Below are 26,151 nucleotides of genomic sequence, written 5' to 3' on the forward strand. Positions count from 1 at the left end.
TTATTTATTTTGAGAGAAAGAGGGAGAAAGTGAGTGGGGGAAGGGCAGAGGAAGGGAGAGAGGGAATCAGAAGCAGGCTCCGTGCTGTCAGTGTGGAGACCAATGCGGGGGGCTCAATCTAACGAACCGTGAGATCATGACCTGAGCCAAAATCAATAGCCAGATGCATAACCGACTGCCCCCAGAACAGTGCATCTTAATCTGGGCCTTTTGATAGAATTCAGGAACTTCATGAATTTCAACGAAAAAAATATATTAAGTATTTAAAATATAGCATGTTTAATTATGAAAGTAACAAATCACAGTTGCGAGTTTAATTATTAATACAAGTAACAAATCACAACTGCATCGCCATCAATTGTAAACCCTACAAAAATCAGATATATCAAGTAACAATTGTGAAGTTATCTCAAAATACCATTTACACACATTACTCCTTGGAAACTATGATAGTTATTAGACTTCCTTCTAATTGTCATTAATGTATTAACATAGAAGCACATATTAAGGGGCGCCTGGGTGGCACAGTCGGTTAAGCGTCCGACTTCAGCCAGGTCACGATCTCGCAGTCCGGGAGTTCGAGCCCCGCGTCAGGCTCTGGGCTGATGGCTCGGAGCCTGGAGCCTGTTTCCGATTCTGTGTCTCCCTCTCTCTCTGCCCCTCCCCCGTTCATGCTCTGTCTCTCTCTGTCCCAAAAATAAATAAAAACATTGAAAAAAAAATTAAAAAAAAAAAAAGAAGCACATATTAAAAAGCAAAAAAGATAAAACATAGGAAATAGTATTTTTCAAAACTAGGTATCAGGCAGTTTAGCCAGTGAGTCCTGAGACATGCGAAACAAGAAAAATGAGGTGTATGTTTGTGCCACCATACCACCTCGACAGAGTTTCTAAACCAGGGATAAGAAAGAGGAAATCCAAGAACTCGGCAGTCTCCTCGGATGAGAAGACAGAGTAGTGAGTCCAGGGAGACTTAAGGTGGCTCGAGTTTGCAGGGCAGAGTACCAAACAAGAAAGACCTGTTCAGAGAGAGTGAGTGAGCAAGCGAGCTCTTCATACCTGCAGAGGGTCCAACTCCAGTCTTCAGCTAAGTATTAATCAGTTCATGCAAGAACTACTGAGGCCATGAAAAGAACCACAAGAAAAAAACGAAGAAAATAATCCTCAAGACTGAATGCAAAATTGGGAATAGTTTGTGTTCTCAGCAGGAAGAAAGAAAGAAAAAAACATCAAGAAATGACTCAAAAGGCAAATTGTGGCAGTAGTGGGACAAAACTGGCCCCAAGCTAATGGCGGTTCTGATCTCAACTAAAAAACATTTAAACCAAAAACAAAACAAAACAAAAAACATTTAAAGCAAGCCAAGTGAATTAAATTATTTCCAAGGAACTTCACTTTTTGCTAGAATACAAATATATCCAGCACCCAACAAGATAAAATTTACAATGTCTGGCATCCAATTAATAATTATCAGGCACATGGGGCACCTGGGTGGTTCAGTCGGTTAAGTGTCCAACTCTTGATTTCCGCTCAGGTCATGACTTCACGGTTCATGAGTGAGTATGGAGATTGGGATTCTCTCCCGTTCTCTCTGCCCTTCCCTTGCTCATGCTCGTTTGCGCACGTGCTCTCTCTCTCTCAAATTAAATAAGTAAAAATTTTTTTTAAGTTTTTTATTTAAAAATTAACAGGCATGCAAAGATGTAAGAAAAAACAACACAGATGAGGGGGGAAAAGTCAGTCATTAGAAAAAGACCTAGGTATGATACAGTTCATAGCGTTAGTAAACACGGACATTAAAATGGCTATATAAATAAAAAGACATTTAAGAAAGCATAAACAAGGAGAAATATGAAAGGTTTTAACAATCCAAACAACTTCTAGAGATGAAAAATGCAGTATCTGAGATAAAATATAAGTTAGATGTGATTAATAGCAGATTAGATACACAAGATTAGTGAACTAGAACAGAAATAGAAACTCTCAATAATGAATCAAAATAAAAGGTAAATGAACAAAAATGAACAGACCATCAGAGAACTCTGCTGAACTTCAGGCAGCCTAATAGACATGTAATTACTGTGTCCAGAGGAAAGAGGAGAACTGAAAAACATATTTCAAGAAATAATGGGGGCGCCTGGGTGGCTCAGTCAGTTAAGCGTCAGACTTCAGCTCAGGTCATGATCTCACGGTTCCTGAGTTTGAGCTCCACATCGGGCTCTACACTGACAGCCGAGAGCCTGGAGCCTGCTTCAGATTCTGTGTCTCCCTCTCTCTCTGCCCCTCCCCTTCTTGCACTCTCTTTCTCTCAAAAATAAATAAACATTTAAAAAAAAATTTTTTAAAGAAATAATGCCCACAATTTTTCTAAGTATATATGAAAACTATAAACCCACAGACCTAAAAACCATAATGTAACATGTAGAAAGGATACCATGGCATATCAAAATCAAGATGCTTAAAACCTTCTGAGAAGAAGTTCATAGGCTTACCAGAGTATCCGAGGAATCCACAGCACCCACAATAAAATAATCCCTGCTTTACACAGAAGAGAAAACTAATTTCTACTACTCTGCAAGCAAATACTAAAGTTGCTTTCTCCCTTTATTAAAACAGAAGAAAAATCTAGTCACCTCTTGATGACAGAACAGTTGAAAAGGAAAATATGAAATTTACATTTAATCAAAATTTAAAACTCTCTGCTCAAGGCACACCTGGTGGCTCAGTTGCCTTTGGCTCAGGTTATGATCTGAGTTTCAAGACCTGCATCAGGCTCTGGGTTGACAGTGAAAAAACCTGCTTCGGATTCTCTGTGACCCACCCCCCGCCCCCAGCCCCTCCTCCACTCTTGCTCTGTCAAAAATAAATTATCATCCAAAAAAAATTCTTAAAACGAAAAAATACTCTGCTCAAGAGACACCTATTTAAAATTTTGTTTTAATGTTTATTTTTGAGACAGAGAGAGACAGAGCATGAACGGGGGAGGGTCAGAAAGAGAGGGAGACACAGAATCAGAAGCAGGCTCCAGGCTCTGAGCTGTCAGCACAGAGCCCAAGGTGGGGCTCAAGTCACAGGCCATGAGATCATTACCTGAGCCAAAGTCGGAAGCTCAACCGACTGAGCCACCCGGGTGCCCCAAGAGACACCTATTAAAAATGAATTAGCCAAGTCACAGGCTGGCAAAAAATATTCCCAAAATATATATGTGACAAAGGATTTGAATTCAGAATATATAAAATAAATCACAAATCAGTAACAAAACCCAAAAGAGTTAACAATAAGCCAATATCTAACATACTCTTCAAAAAGGTAAATATATTAATAGTCAATAACTACTTGAAAAACTTCAAAATAATTGCTCATCAATGAAATGCAAATTAAAACCACACTGAGAAATCACAACCACATCCATCACATTGGCAAAAAGTAAAAAATGGTAACACCAAATGCTGGTAAAGATATGGAACAATTGGAAATCTTATACAATGCTGATGGGAATGCAAAATGGCACACATTTCCGAAAAAAAAAAAAAAAAAAAAAAAAAAAACCCTGATTACTTTCTTTAAAAAAAAAAAAAAGAAAGAAAGAAACCTAAACATATACTTCCACTGTTAGATATCTACACAAAACAAAGAATAGCACATGTCTACAAGAAACTTGTAGAAGAATGTCCAGGACAGCTTTACTTATAATAACCAAAACTGGAAATAGCCCAAATATCCATCAACAGGAAAATGGCTAAAATACACTATGGTATATCCATAGAATGTATGTAGCAATAAAAAGGAAAGAACTACTGATATATGCAACAACATAGATGAATCCCCAAAATATTGTACCCTCAAGACAGTGAAAATATATGAAACCATAATGATGGACACATGCTATTACACATTTGCAAAAATCCATAGAATGTAAAATACAAAGAGTGAACCATGTGTCACCTGGAGGGGATGTTGATAATGCGGGAGGCTATGCATGTTAGAGTGCAGAGAGTATATGGGAAATCTCTACCTACCCTTCGATTTTGCTGTGAACCTAAAACTCCTCAAAAAAATAAAGCCTTAAGTAAAAAAATAAATAAATAAAAAGTAAAAAAGGATATTATGCTTAATGAAAGAAATCCTTTCACAAGAGTTTATACTGTATGATTTATATGAAATTCTAGAATTAACAAAAAAATTTTTTTTAATTCAGAACAGTGTTTGCCTGAGTGGAAGTGGGGGAGTGTGCAAATGATTATAAAGGAGCAAAAGAAAACTTTCTAGAGATACTGATAATCTTTACCTTAATGGATATTATATATCACACAGGTGTACACATTTCACAAAACTTGAATAATATACTTAAGATTTATACATTTCGCATACTTGGGTGGCTCAGTTGGTTAAGTGTCCAACGTCAGCTCAGGTCATGATCACAGAGTTAGTGAGTTCAAGCACAGAGCCAGCTTCAGATTCTCTGTCCCACGCCCCCCATCACACCCCACCCCCACTCACGTGTGCGCTCTCTCTCTCTCTCTCCCAAAACAAGCATTAAAAATAAAGATTTATGCATTTCACTTTGCAAATTACACCTTCAAAAAAATTAAAAGAACCATTAAGAAATATAAATGCTAGTTAACAATACAATGCTGAAGTCTAGGGGTGAAGTATACTGATGTCTAAGTTACTTTGAAAGGCATCAAAAACACTGGTTGAACTGATGAAGAGAAAGGTTAGATGAACAGCTATGTGATAAAGCAAATTTAACAAACTATTAAGTGTAGAATCTCAAGAATGAGTATATATATGGGTGTCCACTGTATAATCCTCTTTCAACTTTTCTATATATTCGAAATTTGTCATAATAGCATGTTGGAAAAAAACTGAGCACCCTCTAGATGCTAGGTTTTGTTCTAGATATAAGATGCTGTTCCTGTTTCAGGAGTTCATTGTCTAACAGGAATTCACTCTCCAGTGTAAAATAAATGTATAATTTATACCTACATATACTCATGTTATTCCCTAAGCTTTTAAGTTATTCCCTAAGCTTTTAAGCAGATATTTTTTAATAAGCTATAATTTAAATACTACGAAATTTGGCCTTTAGAAATGTACAATTCAGTGGTTTTTAGTAAAATCACAAAGTTGGGCAACTATCATCACGATCTAATTTTAGAACATTTTCATCAGTCCAAAAAGAATACCTCTACCCATTAGCAGTCACTCCCCATTCCCTCCTCCTCCAAACCCTGATTACTAATCTACTTTCTGCTTTTACAGATTTGGCTATTATGGATGTTTCATATAAATAGAATCATACAATGTGTTCCTTTCTGACTGGTTGCTTTCACTTATGATATTTTCAAAATTCATCATGTTATAGCATGTATCAGTTTTTCATTCTTTTGTATAACTGAGTAATAGTCTAGTGTATGGATATATCACAATCGTTTATCCATTCATCAGCTGATGGACATGAAGGATGTTTCACTTTCTGGTTATCATGAATAATGCTGCCATTAAAATTCACATATGAGTTTTTATGTGGACATTTGTTATCAATTCTTTTGCATATAAAAAAAACCTACATCAATGGATCATATGGCAACTCTATGTTCAAGTTTTTAAGGAACTAGATTGTTTTCCAAAGCAGCTGTTCCATTTTACATTCCCATAATCAACATAAAACTTCCCTACAATCTTGCCAACACTTGTTATTATTATGTGTCTTTTGATTAACGTCATGTTATTGACCTTGAAGTGTTATCTCACTGTGATTTTTTTTTTTTAATTTTTTTTTCAACGTTTATTTATTTTTGGGACAGAGAGAGACAGAGCATGAACGGGGGAGGGGCAGAGAGAGAGGGAGACACAGAGTCGGAAGCAGGCTCCAGGCTCTGAGCCATCAGCCCAGAGCCCGACGCGGGGCTCGAACTCACGGACCGCGAGATCGTGACCTGGCTGAAGTCGGACGCTTAACCGACTGCGCCACCCAGGTGCCCCTCACTGTGATTTTTGACTTGCATTCTCCATCATGACTAATGAGGGTGAGCATCTTTTCACGTGCCTGTTGGCCATTTGCAAACCTTTTGTGCATAAATGTTTATTCAGGTATTTTCCTCACTTTTTAATTGGGTTACCTGTTCCTAAGTTTTCAATATCCTTTTCTAAAGGCCCAAACTATGGCAATTAATCATATTCTCCAAATCTTTCCTGAGCCTCAAGCCCAATGCCAAGTCGGTCATTCTTTTCAACATCTGTTTTCTTCAGATCATTCATACTTCTATTGAATTAAACATTCTATCATTCTCCCACACCATACTAAACTAACTATTCGTATGTCTGTCTGCTCCACTGTACCTTAAGATTTTAAGGGAAGAGAACGCACCTTTTTATTTCTGTGTTTTCCCAGATGACCAATATTCAGTACACTCAGTAGGCTTCAGTAAAAGTACATTGAACTAAATAACTGAAGTTAACCCACTAGTATCCTTCAATGAAATATATACTCCATTAATAAGGTTCCAATTAATTAGCTAGGAACCTTCCAATGAATCAATTAAGTATAACTGTAGTTGTTAAACAGATTTACATATTATAATTAAGTATATCTAATTCTGTTATAACTCTTGGTAAGCCTTTGCAAAAAATTACCAATACCCTAATTTACTAGAAAATGTCAACGCATTGTGCTACCTTAACTTTTTGTATAACATACATTCTGAACATTTATACCTATTAGAAATATTAAAGTTACTTGTTAGCATTTAAAAAAAGAAAATCACAGTAATATGCAGTATGTAAAAAGAAAAAAAAAAAAAAACAAAAACAAAATCAAAGTAGTGTCAAACAACCAAAATAAAATCATTCCATCATGTTAGAACACTGCACAACTCAGTATGTTTTATTTTTTTAAGTTTCATAATGGTGAAAACACTATGCGAACAATAGTTCAAAAGAAAGTTTGTTAGATTTACCTGTAATGTTTCCTAACATATCTTTACTGTGACAGGTAGGATCTTCTGTTTCTCCATCTTTAAAATTGCCTATTTCCCCGTAGTAAAGAGCAATTCCAAGTTGCATTATACGGATAAACATAGGCAGTTGTTGATCTGTGATGGAAAGTTTCAAACTCTCTACTAAAGTATGAATCTATATTTGAAAAAAACAAACACATCAACAAAAAAGCATGTTCAAAGGAAGTAATTAATACACATAAATGTTAAAAGTTCTAAAATAGAATACCATAAGAAAAAAGTAATGTCCCAAACATTTCCAACATGTAAGCTAAAACAGTTTACTCTAAAATCTTAGAAATTAAAACAAATTTTGCTGTAATGACCACTAAAATTTAGGTAAAAACTGTATTAAGCCAAACTATATAAATACAAATAGAAACGGTTATGAAAAGATGTGGTCACTCTAGACTTTCAAATAATTTTTCCAGAAATAAAGTTAAGGAACCAAAATATCAACTCTACAATATGAAGAATACAAAATCACAGAGATTTCTGTCACATCAACAGGAAAAGTTTCATGATGTCACTTTAGTAAAACCTTAATCACCCTTTCCAGTTCTATTAACCAAAAGAATACATACACATCCTAAAAACTTCTGTTAAGGGGGAATATTACTAACATTACAATATGGAAGTAAAAACATAATAAAATTTTGCCAATGGAAAACTAAGTGTCATACATGCTCAGAAGAGTTTTTCCAGACAAATTTTAAGAGATTTAAATAGGACATAAAATGTATAACATGAATTATAAGAAATAAACAAGATTAATTACTAACAAATAGAATATATAGCAATCAAAGTTATTCTTATAGAAAGATATTAATGGAATATAAACATAGTCTCAGTGTAATGGTTCCCTGTTTTATAAACATGGAATAAAACCAATTAAGCCATAAAGTCTCTTGGAAGGTTAATTTTGACTAACTGGTATTTGAGGGTCTATAAAACATGAAAAAGTATTAGTAATCATATTTTGGGGGTTAAAGGCACAAAAAAATTGTATTTGAAAAGGAAGAAAGTTGTAAAATACTATTTTTAAGTATGAGTACAGGTTTCTTAAAATGGACTTGAAAATCATACACCAAACAGACCAAGAAGAGGTAAGAAAAGGCTTAGGAGCAGGAGGGTAGAGTATGCAGTGCAGGCCTGCCAAGCTTGAAATTTCTCTAACACATCCTTCTAAACTATTGTATGGCACCAATAGCACCAGAGATAAGCCATCTTAGCAGAATCAGTAACAAAGAATCAATCCTTTATATTCATATTTATATATAATATATATATGAAATTACACAGACCTAATATACCTTTAAAATATATAAGATGTTGCATATGCTTTAGTGAATGTTTTATATATACAGTATTTTATATATTTTATATACAATAGATCTAAATATCTTTTAAATCAGTAAGACTAATCACTAATAGAAAAATGGCCAGGGGTGCCTGGTTGGCTCAGGCAGTTAAGCGGCCAACTTCGGCTCAGGTCATGATCTCGCGGTCTGTGAGTTCGAGCCCTACGTCAGGCTCTGTGCTGACAGCTCCGAACCTGGATGGAGCCTGCTTCAGATTCTGTGTCTTCCTCTCTCTCTGACCCTCCCCTGTTCATGCTCTGTCTCTCTCTGTCTCAAAAATAAACAAACGTCTAAGAAAAAAAAAAAAAAAAAAAAAAAAAAAGGAAAGAAAAATGGCCAGAGCACCTGAATGGATTTTTCAAAGAACAAATGGCCAGTGGACAGATTTTTAAAAATCTAACTCCAGTGATGAACGTTAATTAAAATCTATTTTCTTCGGGCACCTAGGTGGCTCAGTCAGTTAAGCGGCCAACTTCAGCTCAGGTCGTGATCTCCTGGTTCGTGAGTTCGAGCCCCGCATTGGGCTCTGTGCTGACAGCTCAGAGCCTGGAGCCTGCTTCCGATTCTGTGTCTACCTCTCTCTCTGCTCCTGCCCTGCTGACACTCTGTCTCTGTCTCTCAAAAAGTGAATAAACGTTAAAAAATATTTTTTTTTAAAAATTTATTTTGTTTAACAATTTGTCCTGTTTTTAACATGATCATATTTAAGGACAGGCACCCTCCTTAATGTTCACGATCATATACACTAGTTAAATTTATCTGCAAATAGTTTTGTAATACAGAACACAGGTCTTAAAAAAAATTTAAGCTAGGAGCGCTGGGGTGGCTCAGTCAGTTAAGAGACCGACTCTTGGTTTCAGGTCAGGTCATGAGCTCAGTTTCCCGAATTCAAGCCCAGCATTGGGTTCTGTGCTGACAGCATGGAGCCTACTAGTGATTCTGTCTCCCTCTATCTGCCCCTCTCCCACTTGCGCTCCTTCTCTCTCGCAATAAACTTAAAATTTTTAAGCTCCTTAAGAAGATATTTGCAACTAACCAAAATATTTCCTAAAGAATTAATCAGAAATGTGTCAAAGATTTACGTCAGGCTTTCATTGTTCTAAAAATTTTTTTTCAAAGGCAAATTTTCAAAAACAGGGGAAATGTTAAATAAATTATATACCTATATAATCCATATCTCATATGACACAAACTCTAGGACATATTTGTCACAACAAAAATTATAAAAGGCCTACCCAAAATATAAATAAATTCAAAACCACTTAAACATACATGAGAGCCTGAAATGAATAATTAGGGTATCTGGAATATTCTGGGAAATACTCGCTCTTTGAGATGATCAATGAGGTTAACCATGTGCATTTAGTACATACGTCCTAGGAAAAGGAATTCCAAGAATGATAGGTCTAACTCAAAATTCTTACATCACAATGGTATTAATAAAAAATTCAATCTTATTTCAGTTGAGCATAATGGTATCTCATATTTGGTGATTTCCAGAGTCAAAAACCACATGTCAATAAACTTATTTATATTAAGGTGCTTTTTACAATGACATGTCATGGCTAGTCAATTTTGAGAACATAAACTTTATATGCCAACACCAAGTTTTCCCCAAGTTACCTTATTTTTACTTTCCTCTAATTTAGCCACATTCTAAAATGTATAATTACATTTGTACTATTATCAATAAATTTATTTTAAACAGTAAGGCATCCATGTATCCATCACTTGCTTTCAGACGTTGAATTTACCCGTAACATTCCCCAACATTACTAACAGATTCAAGACAAAAGAAGGAAAGTAAGCCCATTAACCTGAGACACAGGCATCAATATCATTAAATTAATACTCTTCTATGCTTATCGTTGGCAAAATGCTAATTCAAAACTAGAAAGAAAAAGTAACAGAATTTCAATAAATTAATGTGCACTCTATATAATGGGGAAAAAAGTAAAACACTGATCACTAAAACACTACCAAAGAAAAACAGGTGGATTTTGTGAATATAGTAAATTTACATAGAATAGAAAGTTGTATGTTTTTAAAAATATAAAACAATAATTTCTACAGTCATACACAACCAGGAACAGTAGTCAATACCTGTGTTCAGACTCAGGGCCAGCTTTTCCATTACAGCACTTTAGTATTCAAAGGCATGTAACTCAACAATGAAAATTCATTCAACAGTAGCAGTTACTAACAAGATCACAAATGGAATTCTTTTTCAAAAACTGATATACATAGACTTAGAAAACTGTTATATAATTAAAGAACACAAGATTTACACTTAGAGACTTAACTATACACATTGAAAATATATTCTGATATCTTAGAGAACAAATTTTCACATTTATCAAAAGACATAACCTGAAAAATTCCTATATGGTAAGATTTTAATAATATTTTGAAACCATACATGAAAAGCTAAAATTACCTGAATCAATAAGCTAAGATATTAAGTTAGCATTAAGCCTTTTAAAGTTATCTAAGAAGGATGGGTAACAACTACAGTTATGAGATAACGTTAATTAAATTATAAGTATTGAAAAATACAATGATATTCATCCACTAAAATTACACTTTTCATAGGATCTCCTCTATCTACTTAAAAGAGAAAAACACTAATAAACAGTTGGACAAACTACAAAGGAAACTATAGTCACAGAGGGGGGAAAGTACCCAAAATCCCTTTACTAGAACACATAATGCAGAAAGTTATAATGTATAATAAACAATATAACATAAAAACTATAAATAGAAATAAAACTCTCACAAAAACTGGTATATACTTTTGAGATTAATAATTGGCACACACAAGAACCAATGAATTAGCACACCAAGAACCAAAAGGAAGACATGCAATTCAACTACTAGAAAAAGAAACACCTACTTTAATAACAGATGGCATCTTGGAATTTAGGTTATCATATGTGAAATGCAGACGAGTTCTGAAGGAACATTTGTACAATAAAGGATCCTGGTAAAATTCAATTTTACCACTAGCATTTCGTTTATCCAGACAAACCGTACAGTCAGAAAAATTGATAACCTTTCTCAGCACCAGATCAGTTGCTAAAAGAAAAGGAAAACATTTTAATTAAAAAGGAAAGGGGGAAAAAGGCAACTATTTATTGGTACAAATGGTAATAAAAATAATAGCAGAAATAAGATTAACACAGCATTTAATACATGATGCCAGAACCTATGCAAAGAATTTCTCGTTTATTATTTAAATCCTCCAACAACCTTATGAAATAGGCACAACAGTACCCATTCTAAGTATGAAGAATCAAATAAAATACAAAGAAATGAAGTAGCTTGTCCCCATTTTGCTTGGTGTCTAACTGTATAAGTTTAAGAGAAAATTTATGAAAAATTTTGCTACATTTCACTATCTGCAGTGAGATACCAAATAACTTAGATAAAATTCTTGAGAAACCAAATTTAAAAAAACATTCTGAGCAATTGTCATTCGTTTACTATCTCACACTATCTTTAGCTTCTCTAAACCTGCACCCTCAGGAATGGTAGCCACCAGTGATATGTGATTTAAATTTATATATATATTAAAATTATCTAAAACTAACATTTCAGGTCCTCAGTTACACTAGCCACATTTTAAGTGCTCAATAGTCACATGTGGCTAGTAACTACAATACTAGACTGTAAAAATATAAAACATTTCCAACATCACGGAAAATTCTAGTGGACACCACTGCTCTAAATAACTCATGAAGAAATTACCAAATTACAAACAGTATACAGTTTGTTTTCAAGAGAATAAAAATGAAACAACTGCTGATAAAGCATCAAGCTAGAAAATGAAACCTTTAGCAAATGAGTAGGTTTATTCCTAATAAGCAATTCCTAGGTAAATGTTAGGCCCCAATCTATTTGGTCAGTGATTTTAAGCTAGCAGCTGTGCACATGCTATGTTCATGGGAATCTTCAAAAACAGTAAAATATGCTTGAGTCCATTCTTTAATAAAACTACTTCTGAGTATATTCTAGTGGTAACCTCTAATTCACCTTTTAAATTTTTTTTGGATTTAAGTTTTTAAGAAGTAAAAACTAAAGAATGTGCACATGTGTGGAAATAGCCAAGTTTTATCAGCAAATGAATTTTAAATTTTTTTTTCAACGTTTTTATTTATTTTTGGGACACAGAGAGACAGAGCATGAACGGGGGAGGGGCAGAGAGAGAGGGAGACACAGAATCGGAAACAGGCTCCAGGCTCTGAGCCATCAGCCCAGAGCCCGACGCGGGGCTCAAACTCACGGACCGCGAGATCGTGACCTGGCTGAAGTCGGACGCTTAACCGACTGCGCCACCCAGGCGCCCCAGCAAATGAATTTTAAATGTTAGTTGAAATAATACCCAAACCTTACATATTATTTCAATTTACATGGAATATAAATAAATGATTTAGTTACTGATATTACATCCATGTACACAAATTAAAGAAATTTTGACAGAACTAGAAATGAAAGAAACCCGCTAGATATTTATTTCCTTCCCTCTCTTCATGATAATGTTTTATGGAGTATTTGCTATTAGATAATACACTAAGTCTTTTACATCTGCTACCTTTTAATACTTATATGCCTCTGTTTAAAAGATGTGAAAACTGAGGCACAGTAAGGGGAAACAGTCTAATGTTAGTTTATAAAGAACAGAGCTGTCATTCAAACTCTGGCAACCTTACTCAAGAGTGCACGTGTTTATCTATTACGCTAAAAGAACATAAAGTGGTTATATTTCAAGGGTATTCTAGAAAATTATTATTCACTGACAGGATATTATTATTATTCACTGACAGAGGATATTATCAAGTTTGAAATCAGTATTTTTCTTAAACACTAACAGCAACTACCTTTTTTAAACTTTACAAAATGAATTCTAGTTCTGGTACTTTAGATAATGTGCTGCAATTTAATCTGTAAAATAGGCATAATAATTATGTCTGTGTAACTCTGGAGCACTCTAGAAAATGATTTGGCAATATTTTGAAAATGTGAAATTCGCAATCCTTCCATCTAACAAACCCACTCCTCGGTGTATGTCCTTAAAAAATGCTTATACATGTGCATGAAAAGGTATGCACAAAGATTGCTAACAGGACTGTTTGCAACAGTAAAAATCTGGAAATATCCCAAATGCCCATCATCAGGAGAACAGACAACTGAACTTTGGCATGACTAAGTAGATTATTCACAAGTAAAAATAAGTGCTCTATAATTACATGCAACAATATGGAAAAATATGCAAAGCACAACACTGAAAACAGGAAGTCTTTAAGGTTTTATTCAAACCTCAAACTCCCAACACAGAGCACACTGTTTTTACATAGTTCAAAAATACATGTAATATATTATTTATGTATACATCCACATCTGATACTTTTTTATTGAGGTAAAATTCACACAACACAAAATTAACGATTTCCAGTGACAACAAAGTAGCCTTTAGTACATTGACAATATTACAAATCCATCACCACAATCACTTTTAAAACTTTTTCATCATGTCAGAAAAGGAATTCTGTACCCTAGAGCTATAATTCCTCCAATCCCCTCCTTGACCTCCCACTCCCCAATCCTGAAGCAGTCACTAAACTACTTTCTGTCTACACAGAATTGCCTATTCTGTGCAGTTCATATAAGTGGAATCATACAATATCCACCTTCTGTCTACTTCTTTCACTTAGAACATTTTCAAGGTTCATCCATGTAGTACCATACACCAGTACTTCATTCCTTTTTATAGCACAAGTCTTCTTAAGCAATTAAATGATAAAATTTAATATAGCAGTTAACTCTAGGAGGAAGAAAGGGGATGGGATAGAGAAAAATAGATTGGTGGGAGTAAACTACTGTAAATGTTCTAAATATTCAGAGGTAGTTGCTCATTATAATGTTTATAACAAATGTTACCTAAATCCCTTTGTAAATATCAACTGTTGCATTAAAAATTAATAAAAGGGGAAATAATAGTACATATCTCAGAGGGTTAAAGGGTTAAAACAAGATAATGTAAAAAGCATAGCACCAGGCCCAGCAGTTAATAAGCACTCACTAAGTGAAAGACACTATTTTTGCTGTTTTTATCACCACCATCATCATGAACTTTCAGGTGGTAGGATACTTGATTTTCTTAAATCATCACGTTGGTAATAATAATTCATTTTACAAATGATTCACCCAAAGTTATACACAAAGTTAATGGCTGAACGAAGATTCAAATGAAGATGCCCTAACTTCCAATCCAAGACTCTCTATAAATCACTGTTATTTCCAAAAGTAATATTGGCATTACTTGTATATTAAAACTATAGGTGAAATTTCTACCCATAAAATGTCAACACATTCAATCAATCCTGCATTATCCAGTTCTGCTTGTTTTCTATTTTCCATAGTTTTTTCCTTGTGGCCTTTGTATGGAATATTTTTTCAACAGAAAATGAGAGGGAGGCATTAACAATGTCTCAGAAACAGTGCTTGGGACTTTGCATATACACTGATTTATGCCTCACAACATTATTCTTCATTTTCAAATGTAAAGATCGAGGGGCACCTAGCTGGCTCAGTCGATAGAGCATACAGCTCTTGATCTGAGGGTCTTAAGATCGAGCCCCACATTGAGTGTGGAGCCTACAGAGAAAAAAAAAAAAAAAAGGTCAAGACTGAAGCTTGGAAAACAGACAAACATGAGACTATATCCAATTCTGCTGGTTCCTAGCTGTATGCCTAAACTAGGCAAGTTAAGTAACCTTGGGACCAAAATTTCATTTTGCTTTCCTTACAGTAGGACTTAAAATGAGTAAGTGAATATATAAGCAAAGGAATAAGGATATCATGTTACAGAGTGAGAATTTGAGAAGATAAATGTAAATACTAACAGCTCATTTTCTCAGCACTACGTACAAGATACGCATACAGGTGCTTTCAGTGCTCTAATGTATTTAATACAGTAACTCTAAGCAAGCTCTTAGTTACCCCCATTTTACAAAAGGGGAAACTAAGAAATGGTAAAGTAACTCACCCAAGCTCATAGATCTCTACTAAGTGGGACAGCCAGGATCCAAACCCATGTAGTCTAACTTCAGTGCCAGCACTGTTACCAAATACATTCCCTGGCAAGTCATAGATAAAAGGTGCTCACAATACTCTCCTCACTACCTTTTCAAAAAAAAAAATGTATACTCCTTACCCTATCAGAACATGTATCAAGAAATATTAGGATTTATTACTATTTCTTCTGACAAAACTAAGATGATCCATAAGTCCCAAATATGCTCTGGAATATACAAACCTAAAACGTGTATCAGTCAGATATATAGTTTTGCCATTACCAAGCAATGCAAAATCAAAGTGTTCCTTTTCCTCCTTCAAATCCATTAAAAAATTTAACTGTTTTTATTATTACAACCCATAGCATTGTAAAATATAATACACTTGAAATATGCATGCAGTAAGAAAGAGTAAAACTTAAAAATACTAAAAATTGAGTTCCGGATTTGTTAATCTGATGGTCTATTAACCTCCTGTAATTGTATGCTAAATTATATTTTATATGTTCATTTTCTAGGCTGAAGGCAAAAAGCTCTCATTAATCAAAGAGCCAGTTGGCCCAAAACTGGTTTAGAAACCAAAACAACTATTTCAATAATGGAAAAATCTAAACTCTTTTTAGTATTTACTCACCAGAAATATCCATGAATGCACGATCCCATAATTCACCTACTGTATAGCATTCTGCAGAAGTGATATTGACTGAAAGAACAATATCATCTTCAACATATTTTAGTATGAGATTATTTATAACAATATTTACATTATTTACAACTCGTCTAATCAGACTCTGCACATAACCTACAAAATAGGAAAAAAAAAAGGATTCAATTAGCCATAAGTCTATCAATAAATAATTATTCTAAAAATGTTACTGAACTTATTAATGTACATGATAGGTGGATATCATTCGGCATATTACACAAAGAGGAAACTAACAGTCAGTCAGATAGGTAGACAGGCTTGCACAACTGACACAGCTATTATGTAGCAGATCCACCACCAAAAAAACATTACCAAGTTCTATATGATGAAGTGTTCATATACTAAGAGAAATCACAGAGACTACACCTTTTTAATAACATAATACTATATCCCATTCAGTGATAATCCTATATTCAGTAGTTTGTCTGGCTTCTGCCTATTTAAAAACATTTTCCCAACTGAAAAAAATTACTACATGCTGATTATTCAATGTATTGAAGAAGAATTGCTTCTTTAAGACTGTTTTTGAGCCAGCTGTCATCTTTTCTTCCTACTTCTAATAGCCATAAATATATTCAAAAGTTAGTCTGGCAGGAGGAAAGATAGGAGAAATATGACCATCATAATGGCTTCAAGTATTTCCACTTACTAATATAAAATAATGAACTAGTGGAAAGGAGAGAATATAAATGAGGAAGAAAATGTAGACAGAATTTAAACAGGTGAAAAAACACAGTGAATAAGAAAAAAGAAAAGTACTGAAGGAATGAATAGAGAAAACCATAATGAGAACACAAGGAAATAAGAATGAGAAATAAAAAAAAAATCAAAACAGAACTAGTGAACATTCTTTTTTATCCCTAGCGGCCTAGAATCTCCAAACTTTTAATTTCATGCTTCTGTGGGATACTCCATAATTTCATAAGTTTCTCACGCAATAAATTTGAATATAGACACATTAGTGAGGAATTTAATTGAAAATATTAATAAAACTAAACATAAACAGCATTTTTAAAAACACAGGAAGAAATGATTTCACTTGATTTCCCACTATAAAACCTATTTAAAAGCTACTTAAAATGTCAGCTATTTCATGAACTATCTGCTTGTATTCAGAACTTAACTGGACAAAACAGAATCAACTTCTGTCAGCAGCTGATATTATTAACATCTATACTAACTGCTGAGAGAAAGCCTATTTAAATCTATTCAACCATAACATGTTTGCAAAAACCCACTCCTTCATTCATTCCCAAAGGATACAAATAGGAAAGAAATGTAAAACAACTAAGATCAAGTTTTCTTCATATATGGAAACTATTATCAGCTTTTAGAGTGTCAATATGCTACAATATGTCAATATGCTACAAAATTGACATACACAGTATCAATAAATTGTAAGGTATAAATATTTTTATAAGAGTAAATGCTAAAATAATGCTTAACAAATTAAGCTTCTAAAAGAAATTTTAAATATCAAAAGTTTCAATCTTGGAATGTATATTCCCGCATGCTATTACTACTCAACACAGATGTTAAAAATAAAAATAAAAATGAACATCCTGTTTCTAAGAAGTCAAGAACATGACTAATATTGGTTTTCCTATTTCTGAAAAACGTGTCATCAATAAGGAATTTATAAAAACCTCTTAAGAGTTCAGGAGTTTTTATTACCTTCAAAAGAAAAACTCTCAAAGATAGACCTGGAGAAAATAGATAATGCAAGAGAATAGAAACATAATACTGTAAATGTATTTGAACAGACAGAACACTAATGATAGATTTTCATCTATTTTTTAACATCTTCCCTCAGTTTCTCATTATAAAACTAGCATACACGTTGAGATGGTTAAGCCAATTCACCAAAGATAAACAATAAAATATCTAAAAAGAACTACTCCCAGAGACTATATTTCCTTATTAAAAATATAACACCAAAGTAACAGTAACTAATGGAAAAAACGATACACTATTTCCCTAATCCCGCATATAACTTAGCTTTAAGTGAGCTAAAGAAGAGTGTCAAACAGCAGATCTACTAGCTCTCATCACTAAATATTTAGGGACTCCCTCAGAGTATATCTGTTCAGATGATGTAACAATAATCCAGGTCTTTTCCACAAGCATCTAAAAATGTAAGGTCACTCTGGGAATAGAACCTCCAGATGTCATACTGGATGCCTCTAAAACAACACCCTGTTAGTAATCAACCTTTCCAGAAATTCCTACCATTATCCAACTCTCTCCCACCCACAAATCCCATTCCTCCAGACACATACATCTATGCCCACAGGACCAAATAAAACACTATGAACTTTCACTGACTTCACTCATGCTCTTCTCTGGTTTAGAATATTCTTTGTCCATTCTCCCTACTCATTATAGGCCCAGGATAAATGTCCTCTCCCCTACATCCTCTTCTCCAATGTCCTCCAAAACCTACACAATATTAAGACCAACTCTACCACTTTCCTTAGGCTTAAGTTATTACTGCCATTTGTGTATGATTAGATATAATTATTTTCTATGTTAAACTATGAAATCCTAGAGAACAAAGACTAGATTTTAGTTATTTATTTATTTATCTATCTAATACTATTAAATTAAATGACATGTAACAATTTTGGTTACAAAGACAACAGCTATAATCTATCCTGTTTTCACTGGGAAGTCAAGTTGCTGAAACTCAGAAATTGCATGGTTGATGACGTGGTTACCGTACCTAAAAACATTTTCGTGTACAATTTGAGGGTTGTGAAGCATCATGTAGGCAAATTATGTTCAAATTACTACAGGTAAAGTTCTTTTTAACATTCTTGACTTTTTCTTTAATTTCAAAGAGAGCACAAGAGAGGCAGAGGGGGAAAGAGAGAATCTTAAGCAGGCTCCACACTCAGCATGGAGTCTGATGAGGGGGCTATGATCCTGGGATCATGACCTGAGCCAAAATCAAGCATGATGTTCAACCACCTACCCCATTTATGCACCCCAGTACTTCGCATTTTTGACAGGTAGATACTGATTTGTATTATTTTCCTATTCAAGAGACACCCATCCTTCAAGGTTGTACAAAAAATGACTACTGGCAACACCAAACTGTTCTCAAAAAGTATCTCTAGATCTATGTAAATGTTCAAACTTCAAAATTATAACCACAGCCATAACTTTGCCCTAGAAAATTCTGAGACCAGAAATTCAGCTCTACCATGAAAGAACCTTAACATGGTTCCCAGGCAGGATAAGGCTGCCAGAAAAGAGTCCTCAAATAACCATATGAGTCAAACTTTAAATAAAATGATTTACCATTATCCAGCTGGATTCTCAAATTATCCCTTTTTTTTCCCCCTTTGGTAAGATTAACTTTAACTGCTCTGCCTCCCAGTAATTGCCCAACAAGTTCAGTTACTTCCTAAGCAACTCCTTTATGGTGATTTATGTCGGCATAAAAGAGGATACTAGTCCTCCTGTTAGGTAAGGCAGGAAATCACTTGTTAATCCAAAAGCTACCTTAAAGTTAAAATAGAATACAGCTCTGTTTTATGCTTCTAAAAATAGTATTTCTTCAGTTATTTTTATGTTTTACAGTCTATGCTCCCAAAAATAGAACAATTTTCGCAATTCTGACTATAAGGGAAAATTCTAATAAAGGCTCTAAAGGATCTTTAAAAGTCTGCGACCTGTTTTGAGTAGATTCAATTTAGCCAATAATTATTTATCTGTGAAATCAACAACTGACAAAAGCTTTAAATTCATCATAAACAAGCTCTTTCTTAAAAGAAAAAGATGTGTAACAAGACTTAACCATTAAACCTAAAACCGATTATTCTTTGCCAGGATACTGGTGGAGAATATTTAATACAATGAGCTGAGCTCATATAGGAATTTTTTAAGGGATATGCATTCAGAAATTTGGAGAAGTAAAAGGACTGCCCATTTAATAAATAACAAGATAGGGTTAATTTACATTTTAATTCGCCAAGGATTTTTCCCAAGGAGTTAATTAGTAGGCAAAAATTTAGAAAGTTCTGGGGCGCCTGGGTGGCTCAGTCAGTTGAGCAACTGACTTCGGCTCAGGTCACAATCTCATGGTTTGTGGGTTCGAGCCCCGCATTGGGCTCTGTGCTGACAGCTCGGTATCCTGGACCCTGCTTCTGATTCTGTGTCTCCCTCTCTCTCTATGCCCCTCCCCTGCTGATGCTCTGACTCTGTCAAAAATAAATAAATGTTAAAAAATAGAAAGTTCTGGAGGAAATTCAAGGGGAAGATGGCAGCAGAGGAGGGCACTGGGCTCACCGCGTCCTGCTGACCACATAGATTGCACCCACATCTGCCTAAATAACCCAGAAAACCACCAGAAGACTAGCAGAACAGATTCTCCGGAGCCAAGCATAGACGAGAGGCCCCCAGAAGAGGGTAGGAAGGGTGGGGAGGCGGTGTGCACTACCCGGACTGACGGGAGGGAGCCGGGACGGTGGAGTGGCAGCCCACCGGGCAAGGCAGAGCCCCTGAGTCTGGCTTGCAAAAGCGGAGGGATCGGACAGAGTGAGTTCTGACAGCTAGCGGAACTTAACATCTGGAATGTTATAAGTCAACAGCTCTGCTCCGAGAGCGGGAGAGCTAGAGGACAGTGGGAGGGAGAGTTGTTGAGCCCCGGAGGACACGGCTCAGCTTGGCGGGGAACAAAGGCGCTCGCCAGCGCCATCTCCCTCGCCCATCCCCCAGCCAAAATCCCAAAGGGAACCAGTTCCCAACAGAGAACTTGCTTGCACCGCGCAAACACCCAACACTGTACTTCTGCAGATCCATCCCTCCGACAGGTCGGCCTCCCTTCCGGTGCAGCAGGGCCCCTCCCAAAGCAGACCACCGAAGGCAAAGCTAGCTGAGTCTGCCCCTCCCAACACTGTGCACCTTGCCAATCCACCCCAGCTAATACGCCATATCCCATCGAACCAGCACCACAAGCCTGGCAGTATGCAAGTAGCCCAGACAGGGGCCACACCACTCCACAGTGAGACCTGCCCCTGGGAGAAAAGGTAAGGTACACACCAGTCTGACTGGCCCTGGCAGTGGGCTGGGGGTAGATATCAGGTCTGACTGCGGCCCCACTCACCAACGCAAGTCACTCCACACAGCACAGGGGAAGAGCCCTGCAGTTCCCCGCCACCCCAGAGACTACCCAAAATGACAAAACAGAGGAATTCTCCTCAAAAGAAACTCCAGGGAGTAGCAACAGCTAACGAATTGATCAAAAGCGATTTAAGCAATGTACAGAAAATGAATTTAAAATAATAGTCATAAAATTAATCGCTGGGCTTGAAAAAAGTATAGAGGACAGCAGAGAATCTATTACTACAGAGATCAAGGGACTAACAAACAGTCAGGAGGAGCTAAAAACTGCTATAAATGAGCTGCAAAATAAAATGGATGTGACCACAGCTCGGATTGAAGAGGCAGAAGAGAGAAAAGGTGAGTGAGAAGATAAAATTATGGAAAAAGAGGAAGCTGAGAAAAAGAGAGATTTAAAAAATCCAGGACTATGAGGGGAGAATTAGAGAACTAAGTGACACAATTAAGCGTAATAACATATGCATAACTGGGATCCCAGAGGAGGAAGAGAGAGGCAAAGGTGCTGAACATGTACGTGAAGAAATCATAGCTGAGAACTTCCCTGATCTGGGGAAGGAAAAAGGCATTGAAATCCAAGAGGCACAGAGAACTCCCTTCAGACGTAACTTGAATCGATCTTCTGCACGACATATCATAGTCAAACTGGCAAAATACAAGGATAAAGAGAAAATTCTGAAAGCAGCAAGGGATAAACATGCTCTAACATATAAAGGGAGACTGATAAGACTCGTGACAGATCTCTCTTCTGAAACTTGGCAGGCCAGAAAGGAATGGCAGGAGATCTTCAATGTGATGAACAGAAAAAATATGCAGCCAAGAATCCTTTATGCAGCAAGTCTGTCATTTAGAATAGGAGAGATAAAGGTCTTCCCAAACAAACAAAAACTGAAGGAATTCATCACCACTAAACCAGCCCTACTAGAGATCCTAAGGGGGATCCTGTGAGACAAGGTACCAGAGACATCACTACAAGCATGAAACCTACAGACATCACAATGACTCTAAACCCATATCTTTCTATAATAACACTGAACATCAATGGACTAAATGCTCCAACCAAAAGACACAGGGTATCAGAATGGATAAAAAAACAAGACCCATCTATTTGCTGTCTACAGGAGACTCATTTTAGACCTGAGGACACCTTCAGATTGAAAGTGAGGGGATGGAGAACTATCTATCATGCTGCTGGAAGTCAAAAGAAAGCTGGAGTAGCCATACTTATAACAGACTAACTAGACTTTAAATTAAAGGCTGTAACAAGAGATGAAGAAGGGCATCATATAATAATTACAGGGTCTATCCATCAGGAAGAGCTAGCAATTATAAATGTCTATGTGCCGAATACGGGAGCCCCCAAATATATAAAACAATTAATCACAAACATAACCAACCTTATTGATAAGAATGTGGTAATTGCAGGGGACTTTAATACCCCACTTATGGCAACGGATAGATCATCTAGACACAGGATCAATAAAGAAACAAGGGTCCTGAATGATACATTGGATCAGATGGACTTGGCAGATATATTAACAACTCTGCATCCCAAAGCAACAGAATATACTTTCTTCTCGAGTGCACATGGAACATTCTCCAAGATAGATCACATACTGGGTCACAAAACAGCCCTTCGTACGTATACAAGAATTGTGATCATACCATGCACACTTTCAGACCAAAATGCTATGAAACTTGAAATCAACCACAGGAAAAACTCTGGAAAATTTCCAAAAGCACGGAAATTACAAAACACCCTATTAAAGAATGAATGAGTCAACCAGGCAATTAGAGAAGACATTAAGAAATATATGGAAACAAACGAAAATGAAAATACAACAATCCAAACACTTTGGGATGCAACGAAGGCAGTCCTAAGAGGAAAATACACTGCAATCCAGGCCTATCTCAAGACACAAGAAAAAATCCCAAATACAAAATCTAACTGCACACCTAAAGGAAATAGAAGCAGAGCAGCAAAGACACCCCAAACCCAGCAGAAGAGAAATAATAAAGATCAGAGCAGAAATAAACAATATACAATCTAAAAAAACTGTAGAGCAGATCAATGAAACCAAGAATTGGTTTTTTGAAAAAATAAACAAATTGATAAACCTCTAGCCAGGCTTCTCAAGAAGAAAAGGGAGAGGACTCAAATAGATAAAATCATGAATGAAAATGGAATTATTACAACCAATCCCTCAGAAATACAAGAAATTATCAGGGAATACTATGAAAAATTATATGCCAACAAACTGGAAAACCTGGAAGAAATGGACAAATTCCTAAATGCCCACACGCTTCCAAAACTCAAACAGGAAGAAATAGAAAACTTGAACAGACCCATAACTAGCAAAGAAATTGAATCAGTTATCAACAATCTCCCAACAAATAAGAGTCCAGGACCGGATGGCTTCCCTGGGGAATTCTACCAGAAATTTAAAGCAGAAATAATACCTATCCTTCTCAAGCTGTTCCAAAAAATAGAAAGGGTAGGAAAACTTCCAGACTCATTCTATTACTTTCATTCCATTACTTTCATTCCTAAACTTTCATTCCTTTACTTTCATTCCTAAACCAGAGACCCAGCAAAAGAAGAGGACTACAGGCCAATATCCCTGATGAATATGGATGCAAAAATTCTCAATAATAGCATACCGAATTCAACAGTATATGAAAAGAATTATTCACCATGACCTAGTGGGATTCATTCCTGGGCTGCAGGACTGGTTCAACATTCGCAAATCAATGTCATACATCACGTTAATAAAAGAAAAGAACCATAGGATCCTGTCAATCAATGCAGAAAAAGCATTTGACAAAATTCAGCATCCTTTCTTAATAAAAACCCTCAACAAAGTCGGGATAGAAGGAACATACTTAAACATCATAAAAGCCATTTATGAAAAGCCCACAGCTAACATCATCCTCAATGGGGAAAAATGAGAGCTTTCCCCGAGATCAGGAACACGACAGGGATGTCCACTCTCACCGCTGTTGTTTAACATAGTGTTGGAAGTGCTAGCATCAGCAATCAGACAACAGAAGGAAATCAAAGGCATCAAAATTGGCAAAGATGAAGTCAAGCTTTCACTTTTTGCAGATGACACGATATTATACATGGAAAATCCGATAGACTCCACCACAAGTCTGCTAGAACTCATACATGAATCCTCAGAGTCGCAGGACAGAAAATCAATGTACAGAAATCAGTTGCGTTCTCATACACTAGTAATGAGGCAACAGAAAGACAAATAAAGAAACTGATTCCATTCACAATTGCACCAAGAAGCATAAAATACCTAGGGATAAACCTAACCAAAGATGTAAAAGATCTGTATGCTGAAAACTTTAGAAAGCTTATGAAGGAAATTGAAGAAGATATAAAGAAATGGAAAAACATTCCGTGCTCATGGATTGGAAGAATAAATATTGTTAAAATGTCAATACTACCCAAAGCTATCTACACATTCAATGCAATCCCAATCAAAATTGCACCAGCATTCTTCTCAAAGCTAGAACAAGCAATCCTAAAATTTGTATGGAACCACAAAAGACAATGAATAGCAAAAGTAATTTTGAAGACCAAAGCAGGAGGCATCACAATCCCAGACTTTAGCCTCTACTACAAAGCTGTAATCATCAAGACAGCATGGTATTGGCACAAAGACATATAAACTAATGGAATAGAATAGAAACCCCAGAACTAGACCCACAAAAGTATGGCCAACTGATCTTTGACAAAGCAGGAAAGAATATCCAATGGAAAAAAGACAGTCTCTTTAATAAATGGTGCTGGGAGAGCTGGACAGCAACACGCAGAAGAATGGAACTAAATCACTTTCTTACACCATTCACAAAACTAAACTCAAAATGGATAAAGGACCTGAATGTGAGACAGGAAACCATCAAAACCCTAGAGGAGAAAGCAGGAAAAGACCTCTCTGACCTCAGCCGCAGCAATTTCTTACTCGACACATCTCCAAAGGCAAGGGAATTAAAAGCAAAAATGAACTTTTGGGACCTCATGAAGATAAAAAGCTTCTGCACTGCAAAGGAAACAATCAACAAAACTAAAAGGCAACCAACAGAATGGGAAAAGATATTTGCAAATGACATCAGACAAAAGGCTAGTATCCAAAATCTATAAAGAGCTCACCAAACTCCACACCCAGAAAATAAATAATCCAGTGAAGAAATGGGCAGAAGACATGAATAGACACTTCTCTAAAGAAGACATCCAGATGGCGAACAGGCACATGAAAAGATGCTCAGCGTCGCTCCTCATCAGGGAAACACAAATCAAAACCACACTCAGATACCACCTCACGCCAGTCAGAGTGGCTAAAATGAACAAATCAGGAGACTACAGATGCTGGAGAGTATGTGGAGACACGGGAACCCTCTTGCACTGTTGGTGGGAATGCAAACTGGGGCAGCCGCTCTGGAAAACAGTGTGGAGTTTCCTCAAAAAATTAAAAATAGACCTACCCTATGACCCAGCAGTAGCACTGCTAGGAATTTACCCAACGGATACAGGAATGCTGATGCATAGGGGCACTTGTACCTCAATGTTTATAGCAGCACTTTCAACAATAGCCAAATTATGGAAAGAGCCTAAATGTCCATCAACTGATGAATGGGTAAAGAAATGGTTTATATACACAATGGAATACTACGTGGCAATGAGAAAGAATGAAATATGGCCTTTTGTAGCAACGTGGATGGAACTGGAGAGTGTTATACTAAGTGAAATAAGTCATACAGAGAAAGACAGATACCCTATGTTTTCACTCCTATGTGGATCCTGAGAAACTTAACAGAAGACCATGGGGGAGGGGGGGAAAAAAAGGTTAGAAAAGGAGGGAGCCAAAACATAAAAGA

General features: G+C 36.0%; 1 protein-coding gene across 2 annotated transcripts in view; it reads right to left on the bottom strand.

The window, feature by feature from the left end:
- VPS13B (vacuolar protein sorting 13 homolog B) overlaps positions 1-26,151 on the bottom strand; it is an 806,197-nt gene that overhangs the window by 710,738 nt on the left and 69,308 nt on the right. For both annotated transcript variants that reach the window (XM_047088880.1, XM_047088879.1), the window contains exons 5-7: positions 16,069-16,236; positions 11,255-11,436; positions 6,962-7,136 (exon numbers count right to left, since the gene is read on the bottom strand). In XM_047088880.1, coding sequence (XP_046944836.1) covers positions 6,962-7,136; positions 11,255-11,436; positions 16,069-16,236 — 525 coding nt within the window. The remainder of the gene's footprint in view (positions 1-6,961; positions 7,137-11,254; positions 11,437-16,068; positions 16,237-26,151) is intronic.

This window comes from Lynx rufus, unplaced genomic scaffold (genome assembly GCF_022079265.1).
Source record: "Lynx rufus isolate CCGP_SWC_20201006 ecotype Redwood Valley unplaced genomic scaffold, mLynRuf1.p SCAF_26, whole genome shotgun sequence".
Lineage (NCBI taxonomy): Eukaryota > Metazoa > Chordata > Mammalia > Carnivora > Felidae > Lynx > Lynx rufus.